This window comes from Barbus barbus (genome assembly GCF_936440315.1).
Source record: "Barbus barbus genome assembly, chromosome: 26".
Lineage (NCBI taxonomy): Eukaryota > Metazoa > Chordata > Actinopteri > Cypriniformes > Cyprinidae > Barbus > Barbus barbus.
The window spans coordinates 16,837,121-16,864,831 of NC_136754.1; the positions used below are offsets into that span (position 1 = coordinate 16,837,121).

At 37.5% G+C, this 27,711-nt stretch overlaps 4 protein-coding genes across 6 annotated transcripts; 2 read left to right on the top strand and 2 right to left on the bottom strand.

Moving 5' to 3' along the window:
* Positions 1 to 139: 139 nt before the first annotated feature.
* On the bottom strand, positions 140 to 6,162 carry LOC306846487 (angiopoietin-related protein 4-like). Its single transcript, XM_079379917.1, has 7 exons — positions 5,564 to 6,162; positions 4,798 to 4,908; positions 4,606 to 4,696; positions 2,556 to 2,669; positions 2,287 to 2,382; positions 1,709 to 1,987; positions 140 to 1,618 (listed from the first exon to the last, which is right to left on the bottom strand). Exons 1-7 carry the CDS (start codon positions 6,068 to 6,070, stop codon positions 1,434 to 1,436), a joined length of 1,383 nt encoding a protein of 460 aa, XP_079236043.1. The 5' UTR covers positions 6,071 to 6,162; the 3' UTR covers positions 140 to 1,433.
* Positions 6,163 to 16,069: 9,907 nt separating this feature from the next.
* LOC306845567 (small ribosomal subunit protein eS28) lies at positions 16,070 to 19,467 on the bottom strand. 2 transcript variants are annotated; one of them, XM_079378437.1, is made up of 4 exons: positions 19,397 to 19,467; positions 19,080 to 19,127; positions 16,587 to 16,709; positions 16,070 to 16,190 (listed from the first exon to the last, which is right to left on the bottom strand). In XM_079378437.1, exons 1-3 carry the CDS (start codon positions 19,433 to 19,435, stop codon positions 16,587 to 16,589), a joined length of 210 nt encoding a protein of 69 aa, XP_079234563.1. In that variant the 5' UTR covers positions 19,436 to 19,467; the 3' UTR covers positions 16,070 to 16,190. The 2 variants fall into 2 exon arrangements, with proteins under 2 accessions (XP_079234563.1, XP_079234564.1); XM_079378438.1 differs by having other exon boundaries at positions 16,070 to 16,193.
* A 1,001-nt stretch (positions 19,468 to 20,468) lies between these two features.
* On the top strand, positions 20,469 to 24,908 carry LOC306846572 (potassium voltage-gated channel subfamily V member 2-like). Its single transcript, XM_079380035.1, has 2 exons — positions 20,469 to 21,983; positions 23,118 to 24,908. The coding sequence occupies exons 1-2, from the start codon at positions 20,664 to 20,666 to the stop codon at positions 23,355 to 23,357; spliced, it is 1,560 nt and encodes a 519-aa protein (XP_079236161.1). The 5' UTR covers positions 20,469 to 20,663; the 3' UTR covers positions 23,358 to 24,908.
* Positions 24,909 to 25,630: 722 nt separating this feature from the next.
* LOC306845970 (uncharacterized protein) lies at positions 25,631 to 26,780 on the top strand (the record flags this gene model as incomplete). Of its 2 annotated transcripts, none has more annotated exons than XR_013782033.1 (2): positions 25,631 to 25,908; positions 25,994 to 26,780. XR_013782033.1 is itself a non-coding variant. In XM_079378999.1 (2 exons), 2 exons carry the CDS (start codon positions 25,695 to 25,697, stop codon positions 26,266 to 26,268), a joined length of 462 nt encoding a protein of 153 aa, XP_079235125.1. The 2 variants fall into 2 exon arrangements, 1 of the variants encoding a protein (XP_079235125.1); XM_079378999.1 differs by having other exon boundaries at positions 25,695 to 25,881; positions 25,994 to 26,268.
* Between the last annotated feature and the right edge of the window lie 931 nt (positions 26,781 to 27,711).

Sequence of the window (27,711 nt, forward strand, 5' to 3'; positions counted from 1 at the left end):
AGGTGTGAAACATTGAGTGTGACACTCAGATGCCAATGCAACTTCAGTTACTTAGTCAATCAGAAGAATAAGCTGATTTCCGTTAAGTAAGATTCACGTGTGGTTAAGACCATATGGCACCACTCCTTAGGGAACATTCAAGGACATAGTAATTTTTGCTTTAATTCAGACTACAAAAAAAAAAAAAAAAAATCAATTGTTTTTTACTGTTAATAACAGAAGTAACAGCAGTTCAGCTGTATGCATGACTTCTATGTATATTTGCAGCCATCTGCTCGATTATATTAGTTATCATGGTTCTTGTCTCTAGGGCACTGAGCAAGCTTGAGCACCGTCAGGACAGGACACCGCCAGCATCACCTGCCATCATGAGGATGTAGATGCACTTAACCCTTAGGTCTGAAAGCTGCATATGTCTGCTTGACACTTAATACTGATCTAAGCAAGCTCATTCACTTTGCAATACGTTTGTGTTTAATGCAAGGACTTCACTGACAGTTTTTTTTTAAATAAAATCAGTCTTTATTGGTCTCTTCAAGACCAAACATATTTTATAAAAAAAAATAGCAAAATGCTTTACTTTTTGGAAAACATAAATTATAAGCAAAGAGATAAAGAAATACATGATTTTTGTACAATTAAATAATATGGAAATCAGAACATGACCTTTTAAAGTTGGCAAGGATACAGCGGTAACGCTACAAAGATTGTGTATATTTCTGTTATTTACATGAAAGTGACAGCTATAGACATATGAAGGCAGTCAATGTGACTGAGAAAATTAATCTCCACAGGAACTCCTCATTTGATTTCAAAACAGGAAAATACACAAGTAGTCTCAGATCATTTAAGCTTTTGAAAAACAGAATGTGCGTACCAGAAAATAACTTCCACGTTTAGATTCTTGAAATGAATTGACAGGCAATGAACTTTCAATGTTCTGCAGATCTACTAATGCATGTCTGTGGATAATGCCTTAAGATAAACAGTGCCTTTACAATAAGCATTCTCAAAAGTACTGGCTCAAGCTTATAGCTTATTTGGTCCGTATTTTAGTGGCAAGGTTCATCGCTTCCCCAAGCTTTTTTAGCTTTGGAAAGTGCTTTCAATGGTGCTTAACCATAAGGTCTTTTGACGTCACACTGCCAGATTTGTCTAAACATGTAGCAGCTCCTTACAGTGGCCTGCATCATCTAATAAATGCTGCTGCTTGCAGAGCTCCAGGCACATTTAGTTCTAAATAAAATAGCCTATTTTTGTGCAGACTGGGGTTTGAGTGTCCACCACATTCATGATTCAGACTTCGTCTGACACTCAACAAAGACACTCCTAATAGAGCTTTAGACCTTTTCAGCACCAACACGCTATTTTGGCAGGTTACGAATGGTGTTTTCTCCACCCAAATCATTGGTTAAAATCTCAACGGAGGTCCTCTATGACTTGTTCTCGATCTCGGCGGGCGCAATCATCATGGTGGTGGTTTTCAGCGGGTAGTAGCGGCCACGCCAGGTCTTCCAGAACACTCCTTGCTTTCTCTGGTGCCTTTGCTTTGGTGCAGGAGTAACAAAATACCTTCCGTTCAGGTTTGAGCGACCGCAATTGCTAAACCACCAACCACCTGGAAAGCCAAAAATAGAAACCAATTAGAACCACAACATCACCCACATAGAAAAAACTATTTTATGGCACCATGGCATCATGATTTTACCTGATAGCTGTTTGGCACAGTTGAGGTCATTCTTCTGGTCGTTGTCTTTGTCACGGGTGGAGAAAGGCACTCCAGATGTTTCGGTGGACAGAGAGCTCTCCAGATTCCCGGCGGGACTCCCCAGAATGCGCAAGGAATAGTTGCTCTCCTCGCCGTTCAGACGGAAAGGGTAGTTGATGGTCTGAACTTCATCCCGCCAGTCAGAGAACTGCACCTTGAGGATGTAGTTGCTGCCCTTGGACACAGAATGGATCTTCTCCAGGCCGAGCCAGAACTCGCCTGAAAGTGACATTTAAGAGGGATATTTAAGAGACTCTGTGTACTCTGGTCTAGGAATAGGTCAGGAGATTTAGTCACTCTGCAATTAAATCATTTAAGGGCATTAGGAATACAGGCTTTGACAATGTTTCCTCTCCAAGCAGGATTGATCTGATCCTCTATCCTTAATCTCCCACTCTACAACCCTTATTAGTGGGTAAATCTCTACACCTTAATCAAAGTGTACTGACAGATGTGGTTATTTGCTTAGAGTCTGTTGGTCACATGCAAATCGAAGTCAGTTCACATTGGATTCTTACCATTTAGGCTCCCAAAGCCAGTCTGGTATGCCTGCCAAAGCTGATCGAAGTCTACAGATCCATCTTGGCGTCTTTGGATGACTGTCCATCCTCCTTCTGTGGATACACGCACAAAACAAGAGGATTACAAGCTGTTCACAGTGAAGTTTTGGGGGATGGGGAGGCAAATTCCAGTGTTGTTTATGAACAAAGAGGCCAAAGACGCTATTTTAAGAGGGCATGTGAGATAAATGGACAAATAAAAGGGGCAGAAAGTTTGCGCCATTTACCAGGTGTCATTTCACAGAAGACCTCAAAAGACTCAGAGTCAGTTGGCTGGATGGTGTACAGCCCGCTTGTGGTCTCACCCCTCAGGAACAACTCATGACAGTCAGAAGCCATAGCTGAAAGACACCAAAACACCACAAAAATGTTCACATGTCTGCAAATGACCTTTATCCAAGCCTGTATCCAAACAGGGATTTTAAAGTTGGCACTAAATGGAAATTGTTCACACGTCAAGGGTAAAAGTTTATCACGTTGTTTAATGGTGAAGTAAACCTTATCTCAAACACAGAACCTTGAACGGCATGTTACCCAGGAACCCAAAAGCCAACATGGAGTTTGTTTTGAACAAAATCTCACACTGGTCCAAAAGAGCATTCAGTGTAATGCTATACACACTGACATATATTTCTCAGACAAGTGTGGCAAACATCTGCCAAACAAAGGCAGTTTCACATGTGAATTCTGACCTGGCTGAAACAATTGAGGGTGTAAACATGACCTTTCCCCCAGTTCCCAAGCAGAGACTTCCCTCAGTAGAGCTACAAGCATTCTTTCCCCCTGCCCCCTTTAGTCCAGCCCTCCACGCCTGCTTCACGTGCACAGCACCCCTCTGCTGACATCACAATGCATGGGCAGCGAGTGATCCGGGAATGCCGAGGCTGCTGTTACTGCTATTTGAGGAGCAACTGCACAGGCCCTCAAGGGACTATGTGAGATGTGAGTCAGATGCAAAACAAATTAAAAAAAGCTTGGCACTGTCTGTCCTGTTAAAAATTGGATGCCCTACATTAACTGACAATAAAATAATAATAAAAAAAACATTTAAATTTGTTAAACGTATCCATCTATCTATCTATCTATCTATCTATCTATCTATCTATCTATCTATCTATCTATCTATAATCTATATGTGTGTGTGTATACTTAAAACAAAAACAAATAATGCAACAGATTTAAAAGGTTCAAAGGATCAAAGCATATGGTTCTAAGCGAAGTGGTCTTCTTTAGTCTGGCACACTTCTCATTGACTACAATAAAATGGGTGGTCTGTGTAGATGAGTAGAAGTGTGTGTGTGTGGGGGGGGGGGGGGGGGGGGGTCTGAGGGGGATAGTCTGGCTCTGACAGATCTAGGGTAAAGGTTACACGTTTTCTGAGAGAAATGACGTGTTTTTTGGAGTGATCTCCACACGACAGGGAAAATCTGTATAAAGTTAATGGTCCAAAAATATGCACTCTGTACATGGTTTTCAGTGGATTAGGGCCAGGAAATCTAATCTAAGGTACAGGATATACTATATGTGAAAAATAAACCCTCCCTTTGCTCTTGGCCAGATTTGAAACAAATCTCTGCATGCTTGTGACCCTGAGTTAACACAATCCAAGACTGATGAACTCTCACACAATTGGAAGGCATCCTGGGAAACTGTTTTTTTAAAGCATTCTTTGGATCCCACTGATGTCAGAACTGGCCATGAGAGGCTTTATTGTGTTCATTTGGATGACTGCTCTGGCCCATGTGTTTCTGCTAGGTTCACCTTTCACCTACTTAGAAGTAGTCATTGCTTCGAAATGGAGTTTACATTTCCAGTCCTCACACACAGTATTAAAATACTTCTAAAAATCTCATAGTTAAATGTTTGAAATGTTAAGTCTTATTTCCATAAGACATTTCCCATATGTTTTCAAGATCTTTTCCCTAACTGGACATGTTCCATCAACATTATGCAGCACATAACATCACTAAAGGAGCAAAACAAGTGGCACAAGTCTCAGCATGTTTTTGATAAAGAGCAAAACCTCCTCTTGTATGTTTTTAGATGCAATTATATTATTATGTGCGTGTTTGAATCATCAGAGACTGTGTAATAAGGCAGAACCATATATATGTAATGGAACAATTCGACTTATTTTCGCCAGCATATTAGATTTTACACTTTTAGTTACTTTTGTGTTTACTGAAACACATTTTCAGCATATTATATGTTAAAAAACTGTATAAATTTAGGCTTTTAATTATAAAGGTGTAACAGCATAATGATGAACAGACTTACCAACAGGTGAATCTCGCTGCTCAGAGCTCGCGTTCAGATGAACATCCTCCTCCTTCCGTTTGCGAGAAGACCGCTCGCTTTTCATATGAATCTGCATGAATATTATGGGTAAGTTTGAAGTCATAGACTTAATATATTGACACCACACGCTACTTCATAGTTACATTATATTTTATATTGTAGTATTCTTACCTGGTTTTGGAGGGTCCGAATGCGAACGTTTTGTTTATCCAGTTTTTCTTGCTGTTGCTTGATACGCTCGACTAGATCATCAATGCGCTTATTTTGCGCCTCCAGCATCCACTGAAATCACAAATAGTTTGCGGTCAGTCTTTATTCAAACTCAAAACATGGCCTTTTCCAAACCTCAGCAGACCGAAACGAAAATCATGGTGTTGTTGACAATTAAGTTCCAATTTTCCAGTATAACCGGTCTTGTACACAGCTTTTTTTCCCTGTAACGTTACATTGTTATGTAACAGCAACATGAACTCGCGAAGTTGCAGACAACGTAAAAAATATAGCTTACGTCTGCGTATGAAACACTTAAGGTTCTGTTAAGCATGTTTGTTGCTGAGACATGCATCAAGGGGCGAAGGTCAACACACTTCAAACTTTCCTGGAGGTCATGGGGCTATGACATTTTCTTTGTCTGAACAGCTGCTACCTTGCACGTACTACACGGCTCTTGAGTTCATGATATGATGAAGTGGTGTTCACGCCCACGTGAGTGGCTCGTGTGCTTTATTGGAAATGCAGGTTTTTTTTTGTTTTTTTAACCACATTACTCTAAATAATTCTTGATTAGTTAATTGAGCTATTTAGAATATGATTTGAACAAATATCAACATATTTTGAACAAAAATGCATATCAGGCAGATATGTTGGTAGGCTAAGGTTAAATCCTAGACAATATTCTTCATTTTCTTTTAGCCTTGAAATGAGGTTGTTCACCTACCTGAATGGTTCGGGCATCGCTGTAGTTGCCGTTGGCAGCTTCCAAACCCTCCCCTTGCATCAAGCCATCTACTTTTTCTTCCAGCTTATTCATCCTCTCATGGTCCTTCTTCCTGTCTCTGAGCAGCTCTTCTGTCTTCTCCCGCAGATCCATGGACACGTTTAGGACCAGGTTCTCACGTTCCTCCAGACTCTGGGCTTTTGCTTTCAACGCCATGCTGTCTTCTTGAAGCCGTTGTGTCAGCTTGCCAAGCTCGGATATGGTGACATTGAAGACCTTCATCTTGATGGTGATGTCTCTCACCTGGCCTTTGGTCTTGTCCACATGCTCTTTAAGACCCTGACCTAGCTGCAGCAACCCATGTGCTAGCACATTAACATCATCCCATGCTGCATACTGAACTCTCTTCTCTTTTCCAGTAGCAGCTCCTCTCCTTTCCAGCGGGAAGCTCGTCCCGGAGCTCGCCAAGACTGTGATGCACAGCAGATTTGCCAGTGGTACCTTCATCTTGCTTGTTTATTGTCTGTGGTTGTCTGGTTATTCTAACTTGTAGTAGAGACCAGTTAGCCGTGGCAGTATTCTCAAGAGCACAGGCTCATGCTGTTGAAAGGCTAACTTGTTTTTATACCCTTTCTGAGCCGTCTAGCCTGTTCTGATTGGTCGGCCATCTGGAAGGAGTGTGTGAGTCTGCTCAGGTTTCAACCTCCTCCCCCTTAACCATATATTTGGTTCGAATGATGTAAGAATGGACTCAGTTGCAAACAGAAAGTCTGTTCTTTTTTTTTTTTTTTTTTCAAGATTTAATGAAAATTGAGTGTTGGTCTACAACAATAATGAATATTGAGCAATTTATTTGACTTATGTTTGTATGTGGACTTATATTGACTTTTAGTCAGTGCTTTCATTGACTAATTATATTTATATTAACATTTTTTATTACAGTATTCCCCACAAACAGCCCTACTGAGACTATTGAGTTGTAAAGGACATATTGAATCTCACAAATCAAATGTGAATGATTTCAGTTTGGTGCATCCTGCCCTGTTTAATAGTGGACATTTATGAAATATATGTTACATAGAAAACTACATATATAAATGATGTAGCTTAGAGAGAGAATATAGTTGAATTGGTGTGAATGGACACCGGGGTTTTCCCAGTATGAAGTCATTATTGTGGGAGAAGCTTTGTGTGGAGAGACGAGGTGAATGTGCCGCAGCTGAACGCTGTTGTCTGAGATGGTCTGTTCCACTGTGAGCACAGAGCAGTGTGAGAATTAGGGGAAAGTTCACACTCACAGAAAGCCAGCATTCAATGGAGGCTTCTGAAGACTATGCTCAGATATCTCTTTAGGTGATGCCTGAGAGTTTGTCTCTCCCATAGAAAAGCAATACTCCTGTGTTTTTAGCTGTTTTGTCTCATGATAAAAAGGACTAGGTGTTTATTCCGGGGGGTGATATCAAAGTACAAGTGTTACAGAGTTTACCTTTCAGCTTTCGAGAGCTTTTCAGGTTTTCAGAGAGAGATTTGCTTGTTTTTATGGTCAAAACAGGATTTGAAAGGGTAATCAGAAGTGGAGCAGAAGCCAGGACTTGATTGTTTGTGATGTTAGTCACGTCTGGAATTAAATGTTTAATGGAGCTGACGTATATGATTGACTATGTACACTATCCTTTGAATGTTTGGGGTCAGTAAGATATTTTTGAAAGTAATTAATACTTTTATTCATCAATAATGCATTAAATTGAGAAAATGTGACAGTAAATACAGTAAAGAAGTTGTTACAAAAAATATATATTTGAAATAAATGTTGTTCTCTTGAACTTTTTTATTGATCAAAGAATTCTGCAAAAAACAATTACAAAGGTTTCCACAAAAATATTAACATTAACATAAATCAGCATATTAGAATGATTGCTGAAGGATCATGTGACACTGAACTAGAGTAATGACTGCTGAACTTTGCCATTACAAGAATACATTACATTTGAAAATATACTGAAATAGAAAGTGAATTTGAAAGTGTAATAATATCTCACAATTTTACTATTGTCACTGTATTTTTGATCAGATAAATGCAGCCATATTGAGCATAAAATACTTATTTCAGAAATATTAAAAACTTTTACTGGCCCCAAACTTTTGAACAAGATTGTGGATGACTTTGGCTTTACTCAAAACTGAAACAGAAAACGTCATCGTAATAATTAAACGCCTTTAAATGTATAATCTGTAATGTGATGCAGCTAGAAAAACTACTGAAAACTAGGTGTTTCATGATTAATGCTGGATGGACAAAGCATTTTCTTGTTCCAGTCCTTGTAAACCAACTCTCAGGGTGTGTTTGTTTCTTACTGCCTGTGACGTGCAGCAGACAATAAAACAAACACTTATTCAGTTGTTTCAGCTGGTCCCATAATAGCATGAATGCCTTTTGGTGGATCACTTTAATTGAATCACAAAACCCGTCATTGTTTTGACACTGATATTTTGGCTGCATGTTCGGTTAGTACATGCAGAGCTGCTTAACAAAAAAAGCAGAGAATGATATCTTAAAAACAGTAGTTACTGATGAACAAATCACTAATAGCTCTTACGGGTCAGGACATTAGGCATGGGATTTTAATGTTAGCATCATCTGCGAGGCACAGTGCTTATATTCATCTCTCCTACAGCTGAAGTCTTTTCAGATGCTGAGTAGCCCTGAAGAGGAACATTAGCATTTGAATGACAGGGATATTCAGTATCTGCCCTGTCTATGAGTTTCCCAGAAACACTGATGGCAGCAGTTAGTCATCCGCCCGAGTCACGCTGCTGGAACCAAAGGAACAGCAGCATTTTTTTGACTCTAATATGGTATCACTCCCAGCGGGATGACCTTTTACCCACATTCTAAATGCGCAACATCTGCATCACAGAAGGTTTATGAGAAAGAGGCGCTATAGATGTCTGAGGAAATGTTAACAGAGTCACTGTCGAAATGGAAAACAAAGTGCTGAACCTCTCTTGAGGAAGTTATAATACAGTTGTGTTTTAATAACCAGTGGTTAGCAAAAGCATTGCTAAGTTCTTGGTTTTGTAGACAACACTTAAATCATGCTCTTGTTAGCTGTCACATGATGAACATATGACTCTATTGAATTTGATTCTCCTTTTGGATCTTTCATGTTAAAAGTAATTCGCTTTCATTTTCATTCATCCGTATATATCAGAAACATTTTGATTTCCCATAAGCGATGCTGGACTATAAAGTACAGTATTTTTACATCTACATTCCAGCAGTGATTGCATCATAAAACTGGCCGCCCATTTATAAACTGTATCTGTGGCTCAGGTTTAACACAACCTGTTTTGCTTTTTTTATTCAGAGGGTTGTATTACAGGAAATTCTTCTGTGTGTTATTCACAGCTCATATTTACAATGAACACTGGCATATGAGCACGTCACTTATGCTCACCAAGGCTGAACAAAAATACTGTAAAAACAGCAATATTATGAAATATTATGAAGATATTTAAAATAACCGAATATATTTAAAATGTAATTTATTCCTGTGATGCAAAGCTGAATTTTCAGCATCATTACTCCAGTCTTCAGTGTCACATTCTCCTTCAGAAATCATTATAATAATAGCTGCTCAAGAGACATTTCTTAATATTATCAATGTTAAAAACAGCTGCTTAATATATTTTTGGAAACCATGACCTGATTTGTTTCAGGATTTTTTGATGAATAGGATGTTTAACAGGACGGTGGTGTATACTGGAACCACACTGTTGAATGGTAAATGTGACTTTAAATATCCTGAGCATGACTTCAGTCATAAGATTTGTACCGTCATAGTGTGGTTATCCTCTTCTGCATATATAGGGTTTGTGATAGTTATGTGAGTGTGATGTTGAAGACTATGTGAAACTACACCTGTTAAAGTGGCCCTATTTATGTATTTATAACACATAGATAACTACATGTTGCATGCTTGATAAATGAACAGTTAGGAAACAATGAAAAGATAAACCGAAATAAATGAAAATATAACTTCTTTGCTCAGAGCAGAACAGAAGTACTCCAGAACAGTTTGTTCTGGGTGGACACTAAACCACATCTGGGCATGTATTCAGCAGTGTACGTGCTTGAAAGGAGAGCGTTTTGGGACCGTCCAGAGAATATTCTTCTGCCTCCTTGTGGTCAAATATAGAGGTTAACGTCCCTCAGCCCAAATCCTGCAGATCGGCACATGGCCTTCATCATCGCCTCATTCAAACAATTGAGAACCACTGGAAGTAACACATTTCCTGTCTGGTTTGAACACCTATAGAGTTCAAATGGCCTGCAGGGAATATTTTCTCTGACATGCTCTCTGTACGTATCTGTATCTCTTTATGGAGCTATTGTGTTGTTTCCTACTAGTTTTAGTTATATAACAAACTTGGATACACAGTCGGATGTATGCATTTGTAAGTCTTACATATAGTGGAGTCTAAAGGTATAAGACAATTTAATTATTGTAATTATTTCTTTATTGTAATTATTTAGAAAGAATAAAAATTGAATAGAATTTTTTTAATGAAACTTGAGCTGCAATAACAAGTTTGTGTTAAACCTGAGGATCATATTCTAAATCTTAACCATTTCTTATTCACTTAAAAATGTCTAGAATATCATATAATTTTTATTAATTATTTTTTTTTAAATACTAAAACATTTTTTATTTACCATTTACAAATTTTAAATCGATAAATCAAATTAATATTTATCCACAGGCATTTTGCAGCCCCCCCCCCCCAAAAAAAAGTGTAAAAATCTTTTACAACACAATACAACACTTTTGCAAAAATATAGTCATTCAGAAGCCAGCATTCTGAAAATAAAGTAATATCCTTCTCAAGATTCCAAAAGGAGTATAATTTAATATAATCAGTTCACATTAGATTAAATAAAAAATACAGTTCTGATCGTAAGTTTACATACCCCTATTAAAGAGGATCATCTAAACCTTTAAATGGGATATTTTGGATATTTCAGACGATTTTGTCTTGTGGATTATGTAAATGTCTGTTGTGTCAAATAGCTTGGAGTAACTGTGTAATGTTGTGTCTCAATCAACAGCTACAGACTCTGATTAATAAGCAGCAGACAGCAGCTTGGCACCATCAGGTTAGTTTAATATGACACTCCGATATGACAAGATGCAGCAGCTGTCGCTTATCCACGTTCTGAACTCTTGCGGGCATCTGATATTCCCTGTGCCCTTTCAGTTATGCTGTTATTTTGTTGAGGATTCATTCAGATCCTGCAAAGATGAGAGACACACTGGCTTAAAACTCAGTCTTGTATTCTCATTCACACTGAGGCATGCATGGTGCATAGCTGAATCTGTTAGAGACTGGAAAAGCACAGGATGCATACTTTGCATAGCATAAATGTCTTAACAGTTTTCAGCTGTATACACTGATACTGATCCATGCAAGTTTAGGCACAGGACCATATTTTTGATTTTAGACAATACAACACTTAAAATTTTGGAATTTATTTTGAACAACAATATACTGGCACTATGGGCAAAATGGTCATATGCTGACTGACAAAACTGAAAGTGTATCATAATCTAAAGCATTAAGATGCAGTTAATCTTTTTTTTTCTATTAAAGGTGATGCACAGTTGGGTTTTATTGTAGCTGATGTTCATTCGTTCGCCCCAGACATTTAGTATATATACATATGCAAGATGCTTTTTATACACAAGTTTCACTTCTCTCTCATTATAAAATAATAAACCATAGGCCTTTTTAATTTCCTGTGACACATACAAGATTTTCTTTTGAGGGGTTAGGTATTCATAGAACCAGTTTCAACCAGTCATTTCTAGAGAAATGTCTAGTGCAACACTTAATGCTGCTGAGTAAAGGGACACATAATTGTCACATAAATCGTTTGCTTTTTCATCTGCAATGAGCCAATATTTAGCAGTCATGTTGAATAATGCAAGATTAATGAATATATGCTTTATGTATCTGTAAAGAATGCAATTTTCTTGCATATTCACCACTGGATGCCCTTTCAGCCCTAGAATCAGATTGCAGCCCATTGTGTAACATTCCTGTCAGTGAAGTTTGACTGCAGTTCAACATGTTATAAAACACTTTCTAGTCGGGACCTTTTTAACTTTCAGAACATCTGCTATAGGCAACCCCCTGTGACTTTTAAAAATAAGCAACATTAGGGAATTGTTAACCTATCATCCCCTATGAGTCCTAGACAAGAGGCAAAACAAACGGAAAACTGGGAGCGTGCAGACAGTGCATTTTTCCATGATCTGCAAAGATAATATGCCACATGTCTATACATATTCCAGAAGCAGAAAGAGGTTTAACTCTGTGGGAACTGGATGGGATGTACAGAAAATCTTTTTCAGAGAACCAAAGAAGCTTTAGTCCAGTGTGACATCTCATGTCTTCTAGTCCTTCACTGAAGATGTTTCTGTATCTTCTTTATAGCACATACTTTATTTACTTTTGCACCACCAACCAGAATAGTTCCAAACAAATCCAAAGCAGAGCAATAAACCTTCACATCTCTGAGTAGTGGAGTTTTGTTAATGAATAAATCAGTGGATCAGTTAATGAAAAACAGCTAAAAGCTGTGTCCCAATTCAGGGGCTCTATCCTTGAACGCTGCATTCTAAGAGCGAATGCGTCACAGCGTTGCAACAAAGAATGTCCCATTTCCAAGACTCCTTCAAACTGTAAACTTGCTCATAAACTGTAGCTGTCGTACTTGCCAAGCGACAAGAGCAACCAAAGAAAGACTTTCCCATTTAAACAACACTTAGTTCAACCTTCACAGGGGCTAAGGATGCAGCCCTTAAAATGAAGACACAGATACAGATAGAGTTATACACAGAATATGGCAACTAACTGTTGACTGAAACATAATAAAGTACATGTATGATATGGATATTCACGTATGTACATTCCGGCAACTGTTCCATTAGCTACTGTAAGCAAGAACTTTTCCTTTCAAAATCATGTTTGTTGATCCCATTTTCAAGAAACTTCGTCTAATGTGACAGCCAGTTACTGAAATACTGTGGTCTTTGATTCCAGTCATGTTCCTTTTGGTGTCTAGCAACCTGTTCTTGAAAACAAAACAAAGACTGAGTGCAGGAAAGCTCATGTGTCAAATAACAAAAGAGCATGAATGAATGATGCATTTATATAGCGCTTTATTGTGTATTGCTGTACAACCAAAGCGCTTTACAATCAGTGGGGGGGGGGGGTCTCTCCTCAGCCATCACCAGCGTGCAGCATCCACTTGGATGAGCCACAGCACAACGGCGCCAGTGCGCTCACCACACACCAGCTACAGGTGGAGAGGAGAGAGAGTCATGTGATTGACACACAGAGATATATGGCATCCCATTATACATGTGCAGACACTGTTACATAACTGCAACACTTCATTATTATTACCTTGTCACTCATATTTTTAATGCATATAGGGTAGAGCTGTGCCTAAAGTTATAAACTCTGAGTGACCTAAAGCAATAACAGTAAAATCTAGATAGCAGACTTGTTTTCCACAGATAAAACCAGCATTGTTGATTATGCTTTTTCATTTTTATAAGGCCATGTATTGTCTAATCAGGCTTGTTTGTGATTCGTAGTTCTCAACCTTAGCATGCTCACCATAACATCAAGTGCCCTTGAACCTTGCCTTGTTTCACTTCTATTGGCTTAGCTTGGTGAAAAACACTGGTGTTGTTTTGAGACAAAACAAGAACTACAACTAAAGAGCAGTGTATTTGGTTCCTCATTATAGTAAAAACATTACAATAAGATATTGCAAAAATATTAGCAAATATTTTGATGAAGAATGTGCACCACATTTGGTTTGCGTTTGGTGCCATTTTTTTCTTGTTTTTTAATACATCTCTCAACGAAGCTGCATGTATCTGATCTAAAATACAGTAAAACAGTAATATTTTGAAATGTTATTTTAAAAAGTTTTCTACTTTAATATATTTTAAAATGTAATGTAATTTATTCCCATGATGCAAAGCTGAATTTTCAGCATCATTACTCCAGTCTTCAGTGTCACATGACGCTTCAGAAATCATTCTAATATCCTGAATATCAATGTTGAAAATTCAGTTGTGCTGCTTAATATTTTTGTGGACAGTTGGGGCCAGTGTATTTTATTTAGATTAATTAAATGATACAAAGTCTAGGGATTGATGTTTTTGTGGTCTAATTTTTGCCGAGGTTAAAGGATCCTTGTCCTGCAGTAACCTCTGTGCTCTGTGAAAATGATTAAAACTGTCCTCGGGGCCTTCGCTACTCAAAATGAGCATCATAAACAAGGGTCAGCCACAGAGCCGGCAGCAGTAAATCACTGTGGTTTCCTGTAGTACTGCACCGTTAAAATGTGCTTCTTCTCAGCACAAAGGAAATAGAGAAGGGTCAGACCTCTCTGCTCGCTGACCCAAGGGAAACTCAACGCTCTAGTGGCACAGTGATGTTATTTAACGGATGTGGAGGCACAGCTGCCCTACTTACATTGAACAAAGGTTACGTGTCTATGATGTAACAGGTCAGGGCCGATTCTCACATTAACAATCTACGCTCATTTAAAAGAAGCACAGTAATGCAAAAAATGTATTAAAACATAAGCCAATTTAATTGTCAAAAGTAACACACTGCAAACGATTTTGGCCTTCATCTGTCAATATGATAAAAGCACTGAATGATTCAGTATGAGTTGTTTAATTTTCTCCTGTATTATTTCTTCATTGTGCACTATGATGGCGTTTACTGCAGATCACAAACCCTGGTGAGTTTGTCCGACAGTAACCCCTGTTTTTCTTCCCTGAGGGAAAGATGAGACCTCAGGGGCATCAAGATGGGGGGGATTTGTCTCCGGGTAAACATGTATGCTATGCCATGCCATGCACATATTTGCTGTGAGGACACCTTCATATCAGATCACAGTCAATATGTAAATTTACAAGAAAATTATTTCTATCTGTTTCCTCATTTCAGAAGTTGGTGGAAGATTAATGCAAACTTTAATGTCTTTTGTTCGAGTGGTATGACTTTACTCCTTTAGGGCAAGTCATTGGGCAATGAACTAGTTTAGCGGAGTAAGGGTGATTTCAACTTGTTTTATTAAGAGTACAGTTCACGGCTTTAAAAAACACAATCATTTATTGAACAGAGATATTTCAAAGTATCTAATAAGTAGATTCACAAGCTTTATTTGTATTAGATGAGATGAACATTCTTTTAAACTTTTTAATGATTTTGTAACAGTAACAAGTGAACAGGCCTTGTTTTTAAACAGTATGTGAAATGTAAAATATAAATGTCAGCAAGGGCCAAAATAATCTTATAGCGTCTTAAATCTCCAAATTAGGTTAGAATGGCCTAGTACTTAAAACAGCTATTGCCTTTGTGCAATTAGCAAAGGCTTGTATTTGGTTCACCCTTAGTTTGTACATGTCATGGACAAACCCAATACTCGCAATTCAAAGAAAAAAAAAATACAGAGCATGTGTTCCATTTACTAATTACTAAAGAGACTTTTGAAATTAAAACTAATGTTAAATTAACTACAAGACATGAGCTGTTGGGATTTATATTCAAATAGGTTGTGGCATTGAAGGTAAAAGGTGAAGACAGTGAGAACATATGCTCCAGAGAGTCCCACACACAAGTTTTTCATTTTATAAGACACCAGGGGGAGGACAAAAACTGTAATCAAAATAAACCATGAGTCCCTGACCTGAACATCTGCAAATGTGTTCAGAGCCTATAGCAGGATCACAGTTTGACAGCTCGATACTACACACCAACTGTTTTAAGATTATTCAGACAACTGTACAACAGGTCATACTTACAGCCAATAGTGCCCTCTAATGGACATCCAATGAACAGCGACTCAAACATTTCAGTATGCATCAACAGAAACCTTGACAAGTTCATTCTAAAACTTCATACAGCTACAACCAAACTCATCATGCTATTATTTTACCTAGGATGTCAGAAAAAAGGCAGATACATTCTTATTTTTACTCGCAGATCATACTTCTTGGGAAAACAAGCATCATGTTCTCACTTGTATGTAATGCAATCGCATTTTAACACATATGACCACAACTACATATCACTCAGCACAGAGATTTGAATTAGGATTTGTAAAAATTCATTGCGACAACTTAAAACAAAGAAACATCTACCCTTTACTATACAATATTTCTCAGCAAACCAACAATTTTAGAGTATCATCACTATATTATTTGAATAATTTAGAATTTTAGGGTTGGTTTAAAGTCCAATACATTTGATATGTAGTTGGTATTCAGATACATCGTTTGAAATGTCTCTCTCTATATGTAGAGATCTAGCCTTGGATCTAACTGAATCTCACATTAAACATGCTATTAGTACTTCATAGCAATAGTCATAATAGACTCTTCATAATAGAAACAAATTGAGGAGACCAACTTATTCACAAAGACGATTTATTTCAAACTGCGCACAAATGACATTGTACTGCCAACTGTAGAGCTGATGTTGATGCTCTCCACGAGTACTGCTTTGGCCATTGCAGGTCTTTACATGTGCACTGCTGGGAGAGACAGACAAATGATTAGAAATTACATCAAGCACATCCACCCACAATACTGACTGGAAAAGGGTCTTCAAGTCACTGTGGAAATTTGTGACTGATATTGCCTTCATTTACATATGATATAAAGAGTACGATTAGAGTGATCTAGCACACAACATTCATTCATTTAAAATAAGAGATTATTAATAAGAGATAAGCTTAAATATTTAAATGCTTTTCAGTCAAATGTACTGAGTATTAAAACTTGACAACTGCTTCTTATGCATAAAAGCCCTTTTTACATTAAAACCTGTTGCTTTATTTCTAAGCATTATCCTTCCATTCTAAAACATATGACAGGAGAATCTGTGGTGATCAATATATTTTCAGCTGTGAATGATGTTTACTGACCTAGCGAAGCCTCCTGGCCTCTCTTTCAGACTCCAGAAGTGTCAGGACATCTCCTTCTCTTACTGGGCCCTTCACGTTCCTGATGATGGATCTATTGCTGTCATCCATGAACTCAACGCGCACCTATGGAGGTACAATATGTTAAGTCTTAAGAAAAAAAACAAAAAAGTACTACTTTAAAATGAATTCAACTGCATACTAGGGATGCTCCGATCAGGATTTTTGTAGCCGATACCAAGTACCGATTTCTTGTCATGGTGATCGGCCGGTACAGATTCCAGTGCTTCAATCTTTATAACATATGTAATAATATTATATAAATAATCATAAAAATTATTCCTTATACAGTGAACATTTTAATATTCCTTTAAAATGGTGTTTATGCATAACATTATGTATATCAGGGATACTTAATATAAGACAAAAATAAATGCAAACAAAATGTCTGATGCAACCCAAGGCAGAGATGGGCTGGGACTCGAGTCGCATTTTTATAGCCTTCAGACTTGATTTGACCCGAAATGACTCCAGACTTTATTCGAGTCGAGGAAAAGGACTTGTGAATATTTTAAAAGCAACTCAAGTCTTTTATCCTTAAATACTTCTATAAGTGCACCCGCACCCCGGCATCCATCTGGACTCCGAGCCGTAACAGCAGCACCATTTTAAGTGAGCGGTGCATCAAAACAGCGGAGCGGATCACATTACAAGCGCTCGTTTATGGTAAATATCTTTCAGTGCTATATCCTCGTTTTTTTATCTAAAGCTAAACACGCTTTATTCAAGCCTTTCAGCTCCGTGCGCTCTCTCTCTCCGGATGCGCGCCGGTGCCAAGTTCAAGAGCTGCCGTGGTTATTTTAACAACAACAGAAACACGGTGAGAGGCAAAATTATAGATTACTTTCACTAAAATACAGCAGAAAAAAACAATGCTGCAAATACAGTTATTTTTCTTACTATTTATCTATCTATAACTTAAACCAGATGTAACAAGACGTTTCTGATCTACATTTAGCAATATTAATCTGTATGCTAATATATATACACACATATATATATAAAAATTGTTGTTAGATGGCTAGGTTGGAATTTAAACTTTGAAACTGTTATTCTTTTCTACTCAAGATGAGAAAGTTTGATGAGATTATCCAATGTTAGAGAGAGGACAAAACAAATAGAAACATTTAAACTTTAATATGGCGAAGTCTGATGTAACGCATAAGGTTTAATGCTGTCCAATATAAGACTGAAGAGGAAAAAAGAAATTGAAACATTTAAACTACTGAAAGAACACAACGGAGTAGTTTCATGGTTATCCATGGGCGCTGCGGATAATCTGCGGGTCGGGTAATAAAAAAAATGCATTCTGATTATTTGCAGGTGGGTCGCTGGTGGATAAAATAAATCATAAATGATGCAATATTAATTACATTGTTTCATTAGGCAGACGATTTCATTTGTGTGCGTGTTCGCCTGATCGGGAAGTTGCAGTGACAGAAACGGTGACATTCCAGATAAAGTTTAAAAGGAGTAAAGCCTCTGTTAATGCTATTGAGTAGGCTAATATGGCCAAAGAAAATATTTTGTTTTATTAATAAAGGTTCATAGAGCGGCCGCGATCAGCTCCGGTGCCCGTGTCAAAGCCTGCGCTCTGCAGACGCGTGCAGTGATCGCTAACATCACTGAATCTGCTGTTAAAAATTAACCATACATTCATAGTATCATAATGCAAAACATACACGACATATAGCAATCTTTTAATTGTTTCTTGAAATGTCATAGGATTTCCACACTGGCGATGACTGCAGCATATGTCCCCATGCATCATATACGTCGCCACGCGTTGACGTCATCAAATTGTGATCGGCCAAATGTATGAGTACCGATCGAGTCATAAAATGTGAATATCGGCCGATACCGATCTCCGGCCGATCGATCGGAGCATCCCTACTGCATACCAAATTTGACAGTAACATAATTTTTAATGTCCAACTACAATATGCAATATCTAGAGCAGTGCTTCCCAAACCTGGAGGACCCCCTGCCCTGCACATTTGTGAAAAATGTCTCCCAAATCAAAAACCCAATTTAGTTCTTGCAGTCTCTACTAACGAGCTGATGAGTGGAATCAGGTGTGTTAGAGAAGGTAGACATACAAAAGGTGCAGGACAGGTTTGGGAAGCACTGATCTAGAGATTTCCATCAATATTATGAGAGGAAAAATAAGTTTTAAAAATAGCGATTTTCGCATAACGTGTCATACTGAGAACAAACATTTACTAATTTTACAGGTTCTAACATGTGCAGTAGGTGTGGTTACAAGCAAGTATATTAGTCTCCTGCAAAATACATCGTCACTCTTATAAAGTAATTTATAGACAACACAGTGTAATTAAATTCCAGGACATAAATTGCTATTTTTCTTAAACCGCAAAAACGTCCCTGCTCATGTTGCACATGACACGGAGCATGAGGAGTCCAGTCTGAGCTCACCTGGGTACATTGTCCCTGGGAGCCGGTTCTTCCCAGCACTTTAGTAACCTGTAACAAAAAAAAAAACACGATTAAAACCAATATAACTCACATTATTAAACGTTATGTGTGGTGAAAAGAGTATTACACGCAGCTGTTCAGCATCAAAACGGCTGGATAGCAATATGCTAAAGCTAACTAAAGGCCTAACGACACACATCGAGAGGATTATGTGATTCTTCAAGGCGAATAAGACTTGAAATTAAGTATCGTTCATCTCACGCGTATTATATTGCATGATTCAAACGGAAATATTCATTAAATAATTGTTTTCTTACTCTGGCGAGTTTGATGGGCTGCACGCGGCTGGCATCCATGATTTCAGCTTAGTCCGGAAAGGAAGTCACGTGGTCTCGACGGCTTTTATATACCCACAGTAAACTGCACATTTTCAATTGATCAGGTTTTATTTTCAGTTATATGTAGGGATAGTTTTAAAAAAATGCAAATAGACTAAAAAATGGACTTTGTGTTAATAAAAAAGAATTTTACAGTAACAACAAACCTGTTTCCGGTTCCGGGATCATGAGGGAACGTACTGATCCAGGACCAGTACGTACGTACGACTGTACAAATCACATATCCGAATGAACACTTCTGTAGATAGTGTGTTCTTTGATTATATCAGTATGATTATGTTTAAACAGGTTCGACCATACAATATATATAAACTGCAATACTACTACTACTACTACTAATAATAATAATAGGCCTAATGCAGGTCTATGAAATTCTGTGAAGTAATGGGATATGTAAAAAAAAATTATATATATATATATATATATATATATATATATATATATATATATATATATAAATTGTTGTAGTTTTGTCAGAACATATATTGAAACTGATATAGAATTTTCCATCATCTTATGAGAAGGCAATTCAGCGGGTCTCAACGTATGTTTTCTTTTTCTGCAAGCTATTTTTATACCATATGTTTTACTTATGTTATTTTAGGTTTTGTCTGATCACGATGATAATATGTGCATAAGAGCACATGTGGAGAGGATGTGAAAGAGGAAAGAATACAGAACAAGATAAGGAAATTATGGGATTAAAGGATTTTTCATATTGGATTTGCGCTGAATTGTTTAAATATCAGACTGAGCACAGTATCAGACTCATAGGTTACTTAAAAGCAAAATAAACACAAATTTTCTGTGAGCATTTAATAACCTTACAGTATCCCTTCAACTGCTATTTATCCTTTGCCTTTCCTCCTCCAAGGGCTCAATCCTTAAATCACAACACTAATCCTCATGACTGTATTTTTAACTCTGCCGAGGACAGAAAGAACAGCAATGGGATTACGGCATCAGTGAGGTGGGGCAAATCCCAACTCTTGATCTTCAGTTGAACCGAAACAAATACAGTTGCTTTTTCTTTCTCTCTTTTTAGCTATATTACGAACTCTAAAAAGCTGGAAGCAGGGGAATATGTTTTCTCAATCTATCTGGAAATTTCCTTGAAGCTTTTCTGCTTTTATTTGTAACAAGAAATTAGTCTCTTTCTATACCCATTCTTCAAGCAACCATAATAATGGATCATCCAAGAAGGCATCTGAAAAAACTTACAAAGAGACGGTCAAGTCTTTTTGCAAGTGTCAAACTTAATGCCAGCTTTTCACAGAGTATAGAAGAAGAAGAGAGTGCCTTTCCATTTTCACAAGACAGCTCTGTGAAACCTTGGACGTCGATGGACAACCTCAATACTCCATCACCTCAGGCAAATAACAAAAGAGATCAAGAAAAGAGGAAAGGCAGTGAGACCGAAGCCACAAAAATGCCACACCGTCATTCAACTGTGATCAATGTTAATGTAGGTGGAAAACTCTTTACCATTCCCAAGCATCTGGCTATCAGATACCCTAAAACCAGAATAGGCAGCTTAGCCCTGTGCAAAGATCCTGTCAAACAGCTAATGCTCTGCGATGACTATTGTGTGCTCACTAATGAGTTTTTTTTTGACAGAGATCCTACTTTCTTCCACTACATCTTCCACTTCTATTGTAGCAATGTATTATGGGTAATGGAGAGTCTTTGCCCTGTCAATTTTGAGGAGGAGATGAAGTTTTGGGGCCTGCACTTGAGGGACACTCCTCGCTGTTGTCGCATTCTCTATGAGGAGAAACTAGACGAGATAAGAGACCAGCTGAAAGTGAACAAGGAGCTCATGGCAGAAATCGAGCCCCAGCATAACGAAGAGGGTTTCAAAAAAATGTTTTTTGGTGGTATTCGTAAGATTCTATGGGACCTGATGGAGAACCCATACTCCTCGATGGCTGCTAAGGCCTTTGCTGTGTTCTCCAGCCTCTTTGTGCTCATCTCTATTGTAGCAATGACTCTAAACACTGTGAGCGAACTGAAAGATTATAAAATCTATGGAAGAACCTACATGGAGTGTGTGGAGATCACTTCAATTCTCTTCTTCACCTTTGAGTACTTCCTTCGCTTGCTGACAACTTGTGACGTCAAGCATTTTCTGAAGAGTGCACTTAATTTTGTAGACTTAGTGGCTGTCATGCCTTACTTTATCCAGCTGATATTTGAGGCTTTTGCTAACCAGGAAGATCTCAGTGTCCAAGATGATCTGAAAACGATGGCGAGGGTTAGCAAAGTTAGCAAAGTGCTTAAAGTTGTCAAACTCATGAGAATCTTTCGTATTTTGAAACTGGCCAGGCACTCGACGGGCATGCGGGCATTTGGCTTCACTCTTCGCCAGTGTTTTGAACAGGTCTGCTGCATGTTTCTGTTCATTATCATGGGGATCTTCACCTTCTCCGCCCTAATGCACTCAGTGGAGCAGGATGTTATAGGAACACCTTTTAGCAGTATACCAGATGCCTGGTGGTGGGCAGCGGTGAGTATGTCTCAAATTGTCTCAAAACTTTCATCACAACTGCAGTAGAATTGATATATTCATATAAATGGCCAAATCTATGCAGACTTACAAACTGTGTGCGCTAACTGGGCATATAGTTTTAAAACCATATTATTAGGACTTTGTTGCTATATCAGCCTCCTCTGTTCTGAGGAAAGCATCAGAGAGGTCAGACACTGATGTGGGGCGATGGAGTGGGTTCACAGGGGACCAATGGTGATCAGGTTTGGGCTTTGTACAGATCAGACTTCCACACCAGACTGTTTTTATTGTTGACTAAAACTGCATTTAATACAACTATTAGAAATAGTAATTGAAATGAAGGTGAAATAAAATGTAATGTAAAAACTAAATACCAGATGAAAATGTTGCTGTCAACAAACTGAAATATGTTTCAAAAATAAATGAAAACTAAGTAGAAATATTAAGTAAAAAGTTATAAAATGGCAAAAGCACACAACAAAATAACTCAAACTGAAAATATAAAAATAAAATCTTTTTCAAAATATTAATAAATACTTCAATAGTATTAACATAAACACTGTGCCACACTCAGTAAACAGTTTTACTGGGTTCAGAAGCTCTTTGCTGTGTTCCTTTTTAATATGTTTCTCTAAGGATGTGATCTTAATTTGCATCTAATTTGAACCTTTCCTTTTGAGTGAGGTGTCCACATAAATTTGGTTTTAAACATATACAAAGCTTACATACTTGAACCATTACTTGAACCATTTTTATGCACAAATATAAAAAAGTACAAATAAAACAATTGGGCATCATTATGTGCATTTATTAATAGCATCACTTGCGTGTGAGTGTTTTTTTTAATATTATATCATTAAAATCATTGTGGCTGTTGTATCCTCCTATCCTCTTTAAACTGTTTGTCCTTATCCTTTGGCAGCTGTGTTTAATCTTATATAATACCTTGTAATGCCGCTGATTGGAAAAGTTCTATTAGTTTGGAACTTCCTGGAAGCTTACTAAGTCTTACTAAGTTGACTTGCATGCGAAATTCTAAGCTGATAAACGGATGTGGAGACAATTCTCTCTTTTATTTTACTGTGTCCTGGATCTCATTGTTTTAATAAAGTCTTTTTTACACTGTTACAGGTGAGCATCTCTACTGTGGGATATGGAGATGTGGTGCCCATTTCTTACTCCGGTCGAGTGGTGGCCTTTGGGTGCATATCTTTTGGTATTATTCTAAACGGAATGCCAATCTCCATCCTGTTTAACAAATTTTCTGACTATTATGCCAAGTTGAAGGCCCAGGAGTGCACTAATACAAACGTCCAGCGGGGTTTGAACCTCAAGAAAAGACTGCAAAGAAAATTAGAGAGCTGCTTCTAGCCTCCAGCTGAGGATTCTGATGAGGACAATAGACATCACATTGGCCAGTGTCATCACTGAACGTCCTTGTCACCCCGACTGCCTCGCTGCCTTTGAACAGTGAGCTCAGGCTCCCAGCTTGCCTTGAATTAAATCGGGATTTAAAAGATGGGTTAACGCCAGGTTAAAGAAAATTAAGCCATTAGCTTTAAGATGGCTTACAAATGGCATGTCGTTGAGGATCTTTGGTGAGCTACTGCTCATTTTCAGCAGTGTCTGTTCATTTGTCAGGCAAAAAATGGATTCAGATAAAAAGGATTTACATCACAGACTGCAAACTGTTAATTGCAAGATCAACACAAAAGATAAATGATTTGATCCATCATTGCCTCTCTATATGGTGGTGGAAATGCACTGTACAGATAAATACACACATGAATCCTGAGATTTTGAAGATATTTCTTCCTCAATTAAAACAAAAAGGATTTACGAGGATCAAGTCAGACTTATGTGGCCTTCAGACACCTTTGGTGTATTTGGAGTGTTACTTTCACATAGTTTCTAGGTGAAGTGCATTTGGATTAAACTGAGAAAAAATAAAAATGAACATCATGTTTGCATAGGTTTCACAAAACATATTTTGACTGTTTTTGGAATCTCTGAAGGGTGATTTCCTCAACTGTTTTATTATTTGTAATGACTATTGTTTATAAGGCTCAATCTGCAGTAAGCCAGAGCCATACGATAACAAAAATCTTCACTTCTGTTCCCCTTTCTTTTTAACCCATGCAATATAATCCTATATCCTTCCTTTAATACATACTATTATCATCATATCATCATCATATAATCAAACTTGTAGATAACAAAGCCCCTTTTGCTCTGTGTTACATAACAACATATACTGGAAAACTAATAAAAAATAAGAAAATTGTTTCTGCTCATAAAAGAGAACTAGTTCACCGTATGTATGTCGCTACATAAATAATTCACTATACAATCATTAATAAAAAAGCTGTAGGCTCCATGAAACTACATGCAAATGAAACCAGTAACATTTTCTGTATTTAGCCCATGCACAATGTGAATCTCAGAGGGGTTGCTTTCCTTTGGCTTGGTATAAAATGCTTTGTTTGTATTGTTTTCAGAGTTTTCCCATGAACAACTTCATTTTTTTTGTCTTCTCTGAAAACAATCTAAGCGCTAAGTGAGCACATAAGCTAACGTCAGTGAGAAGTCAAGCCATCTGACTTAATGTCTAATAGGATTTAAGGATCAAGAGGACCCGTGATGCCAATGTTTTGAGTGAAATGTTCAACTTCAATTAAGGGAATGTAAAGACAAGAGCCCTTGACAGCTGCATGTTTGTGGCCTTTGTTGAACAGCAAAGGTCATCCTCTGCCACTGACAGCAGGGAATTACTGCATAACGGTCAATTATGGGATCATCTATAGTGAATTCAGACAATACTGGAATAACTAATGTATCTATTTGCTATTTATTATATGTTCCTCCTCTGTTGTTTAACCCACCCCAACAGCGAACACAAATAAATCATCAGTATATCAAATTAAAATGAATGGCTAAGGGTTGTTCAAGAAGGTGCTACATGTAACTAGTTACTCCCCAACGCTGATAATAACTACATTCATTATAATAATGATCAAAATACATAATGAGAAAAATGCTAGCAACAACATTCCATTAGGGGCCTTCTGTACCATTTGCTTTTCACTTAAAAATAAAAGCAAAATATTTTTCCTTGCAATCCAAATGAATGAATGTGTCCACTAATACATTCCATCAACAAACAGACATTAAATACAATTAATATCCAACAATAAATTCACAAATCATTGTTATCTAAAGTACTGGAACTGTTTAGATGGAATAAATCTCACAAATGTTGATCTTCAGATATAAGGTGCATATTAATATGATCATAACCATTAAATAAATGTATTAGAGATTTAGTGATATCTATGGTTAATATGGAAGCAACTTGCCCATACAATATTACAAGCATGTCATTGACGCATTTCTGTAAACTCATAAAAGAGATATTAGAAGTAAATACGAAAACTGTGACCAGCTATCACAATTTTCCTTGAACTTTCCTTGAGGCAATACAATATATCACAGCTGACATGTTTTATCTGAAACACGTTCCAGCTTGAAGGCCTCGAAGATCAGAACGTGATTTTCTTTATCCAAGGCTAGATAGATGCTTGTAGAATCATGCATGCCAAAGGTCTGATTTGGGGTATAAAAACCCCCAAATTGGTTTGGTAAGTAGCCTGAAGTACCTGAACACACTTGAATACTGTGCATTCCAATTTGATCGCCTCAAGAAACACCATGAATATGAAGTGGTTTGCATCTTTAGCTTTTTTAATTCTTCTCGAGACTTCCAAGACTGAGGGTCAAGATGTACGAGTGAAGCTTTGTGGTCGTGAGTTCATTCGGATGGTGGTCACATCGTGTGGAAGCTCTCGACTCAAACGGAACACCCCTGATTCAGACCTTCACTTTGCAAACCCTCATAGTAGATTTGACTTCTTCAGACATTCATGTATTTATCAGTTCAATAACCTTTTATTTACTTTATTCTCTGTGTTGAAACATCTCATATTGATACACCGTCAATTCTTTTTCAGGGAATCTACAAAACTGGTTCAACAGAGATCTCATTGCACACCAGAAAGGGACCCTGACTGCTGAGGACAAGCAGTGGAGGGAACATGACTCCCCTGAGAGCGTGACAGAGCATCCAGCCCCCCATCAGCACACAAGCCCACCAGCAGAGCTTCTGGAACACTCCACCACTGTGCAGGGTCTCAGCATGTCCTCCAGGACCCGCCGTGATGTGGGGCCAGCGGGCGTCTGCTGTACTTCAGGATGTACCATGAGTGAACTGATTCAATACTGCTAAGGACGGATATAGAGCTCAGATCTCTGCCCTTAAGTACTTCCGAAGCTGCATGTGGTACATTAAATTATGCTTCATTAAACATTGTATCTAAGTTACCATTATGGTAACATGGCTTTGTTTGTTAACATTAGGTACCTAACATGAACTAAAAATAAAAATACTTCAAAGCATTTATTAATCTTAATTAATGTTAATTTTAGCATTCACTAATACACTAATTATAATAAAAAATCTGTGCCTATGATTTAACAGACCTGAGTTAACATGAACTAAAAATGGATGGTATTTTTATTAATGTTAACAAAGATGAATAAATACTGTATCAAATGTATTTCTCATTGTTAATGCACAAATGAGAATTACTGTAAAGTGTTACCATGATTATTATTGTTGGTAGAGGTTGTATGTTTGTAATGGAATTAATATAGTGTTATTATTTCCTGTAGGCTATATATATATTGATTGCTTCTTATGTCCTCATTTGTAAGTCAATTTGGATAAAAGCATCTGCTAAATGACTAAATAAATATATATATATATATATTCAGTTCAGATGCAAAAGCATCTAAGTGTCATCTGAAATTTTCATCTAAAATGACACTTTTTACTCTAATGGCAATGTATAGTTCCTTTTCTATGCAATTAAAGTGAAACAACTGGACACAAATATAGGAGCCTGATAAAAATGCTAATTTTAGAAGAAAATTTCTGATGGCACTTAGAGGCTTTTGCTTCTGAACTCTTCATATACAGTGGCATGCAAAAGTTTGGGAACCCCTTGCAGAATCTGTGAAAATGTGAATAATTTTAACAAAATAAGAGAGATCATACAAAATGCATGTTATTTTTTATTTAGTACTGTCCTGAGTAAGATATTTTACATAAAAGATGTTTACATATAGTCCACAAGATAAACAAACAGCTGAAATTATTAAAATAAGCACATTCAAAAGTTTGGGAACCCTTGGTTCTTACTACTGTGTGTGGTTACCTGGATGATCTATGATTGTGTTTTTGTTTTGTGATGGTTGTGTTTGAGTCCCTTGCTTTTTCTGAACAGTTCAACTGAGCACTGTTCTTCAGAAAAATCCTCCAGGTCCTGCAGAATCTTCAGTTTTCAAGCATCTTTTGCATATTTGAACCCTTTCCAGCAGTGACTGTATGATTTTGAGATCCATCTTTTCACACTGAGGATGATTGAGGGACTCAAACACAACAATTAAAAAAGGTTCAAACATTCACTGATGTTCCAGAAGGAAACACGATGCATTAAGAGCCGGGGGTGAAAACTTTTTGAATTTGAAGATCAAGGTAAATTGTACTTAATTTGTCTTCCAGGAAACATGCAAGTATCTTCTGTCGTGTCAGAAGGGCAGTGCTAAATGGAAAAAAATATATATTTCTACAAAATAAGAAAAATTTGGACATCTTCATTCTGTTCAA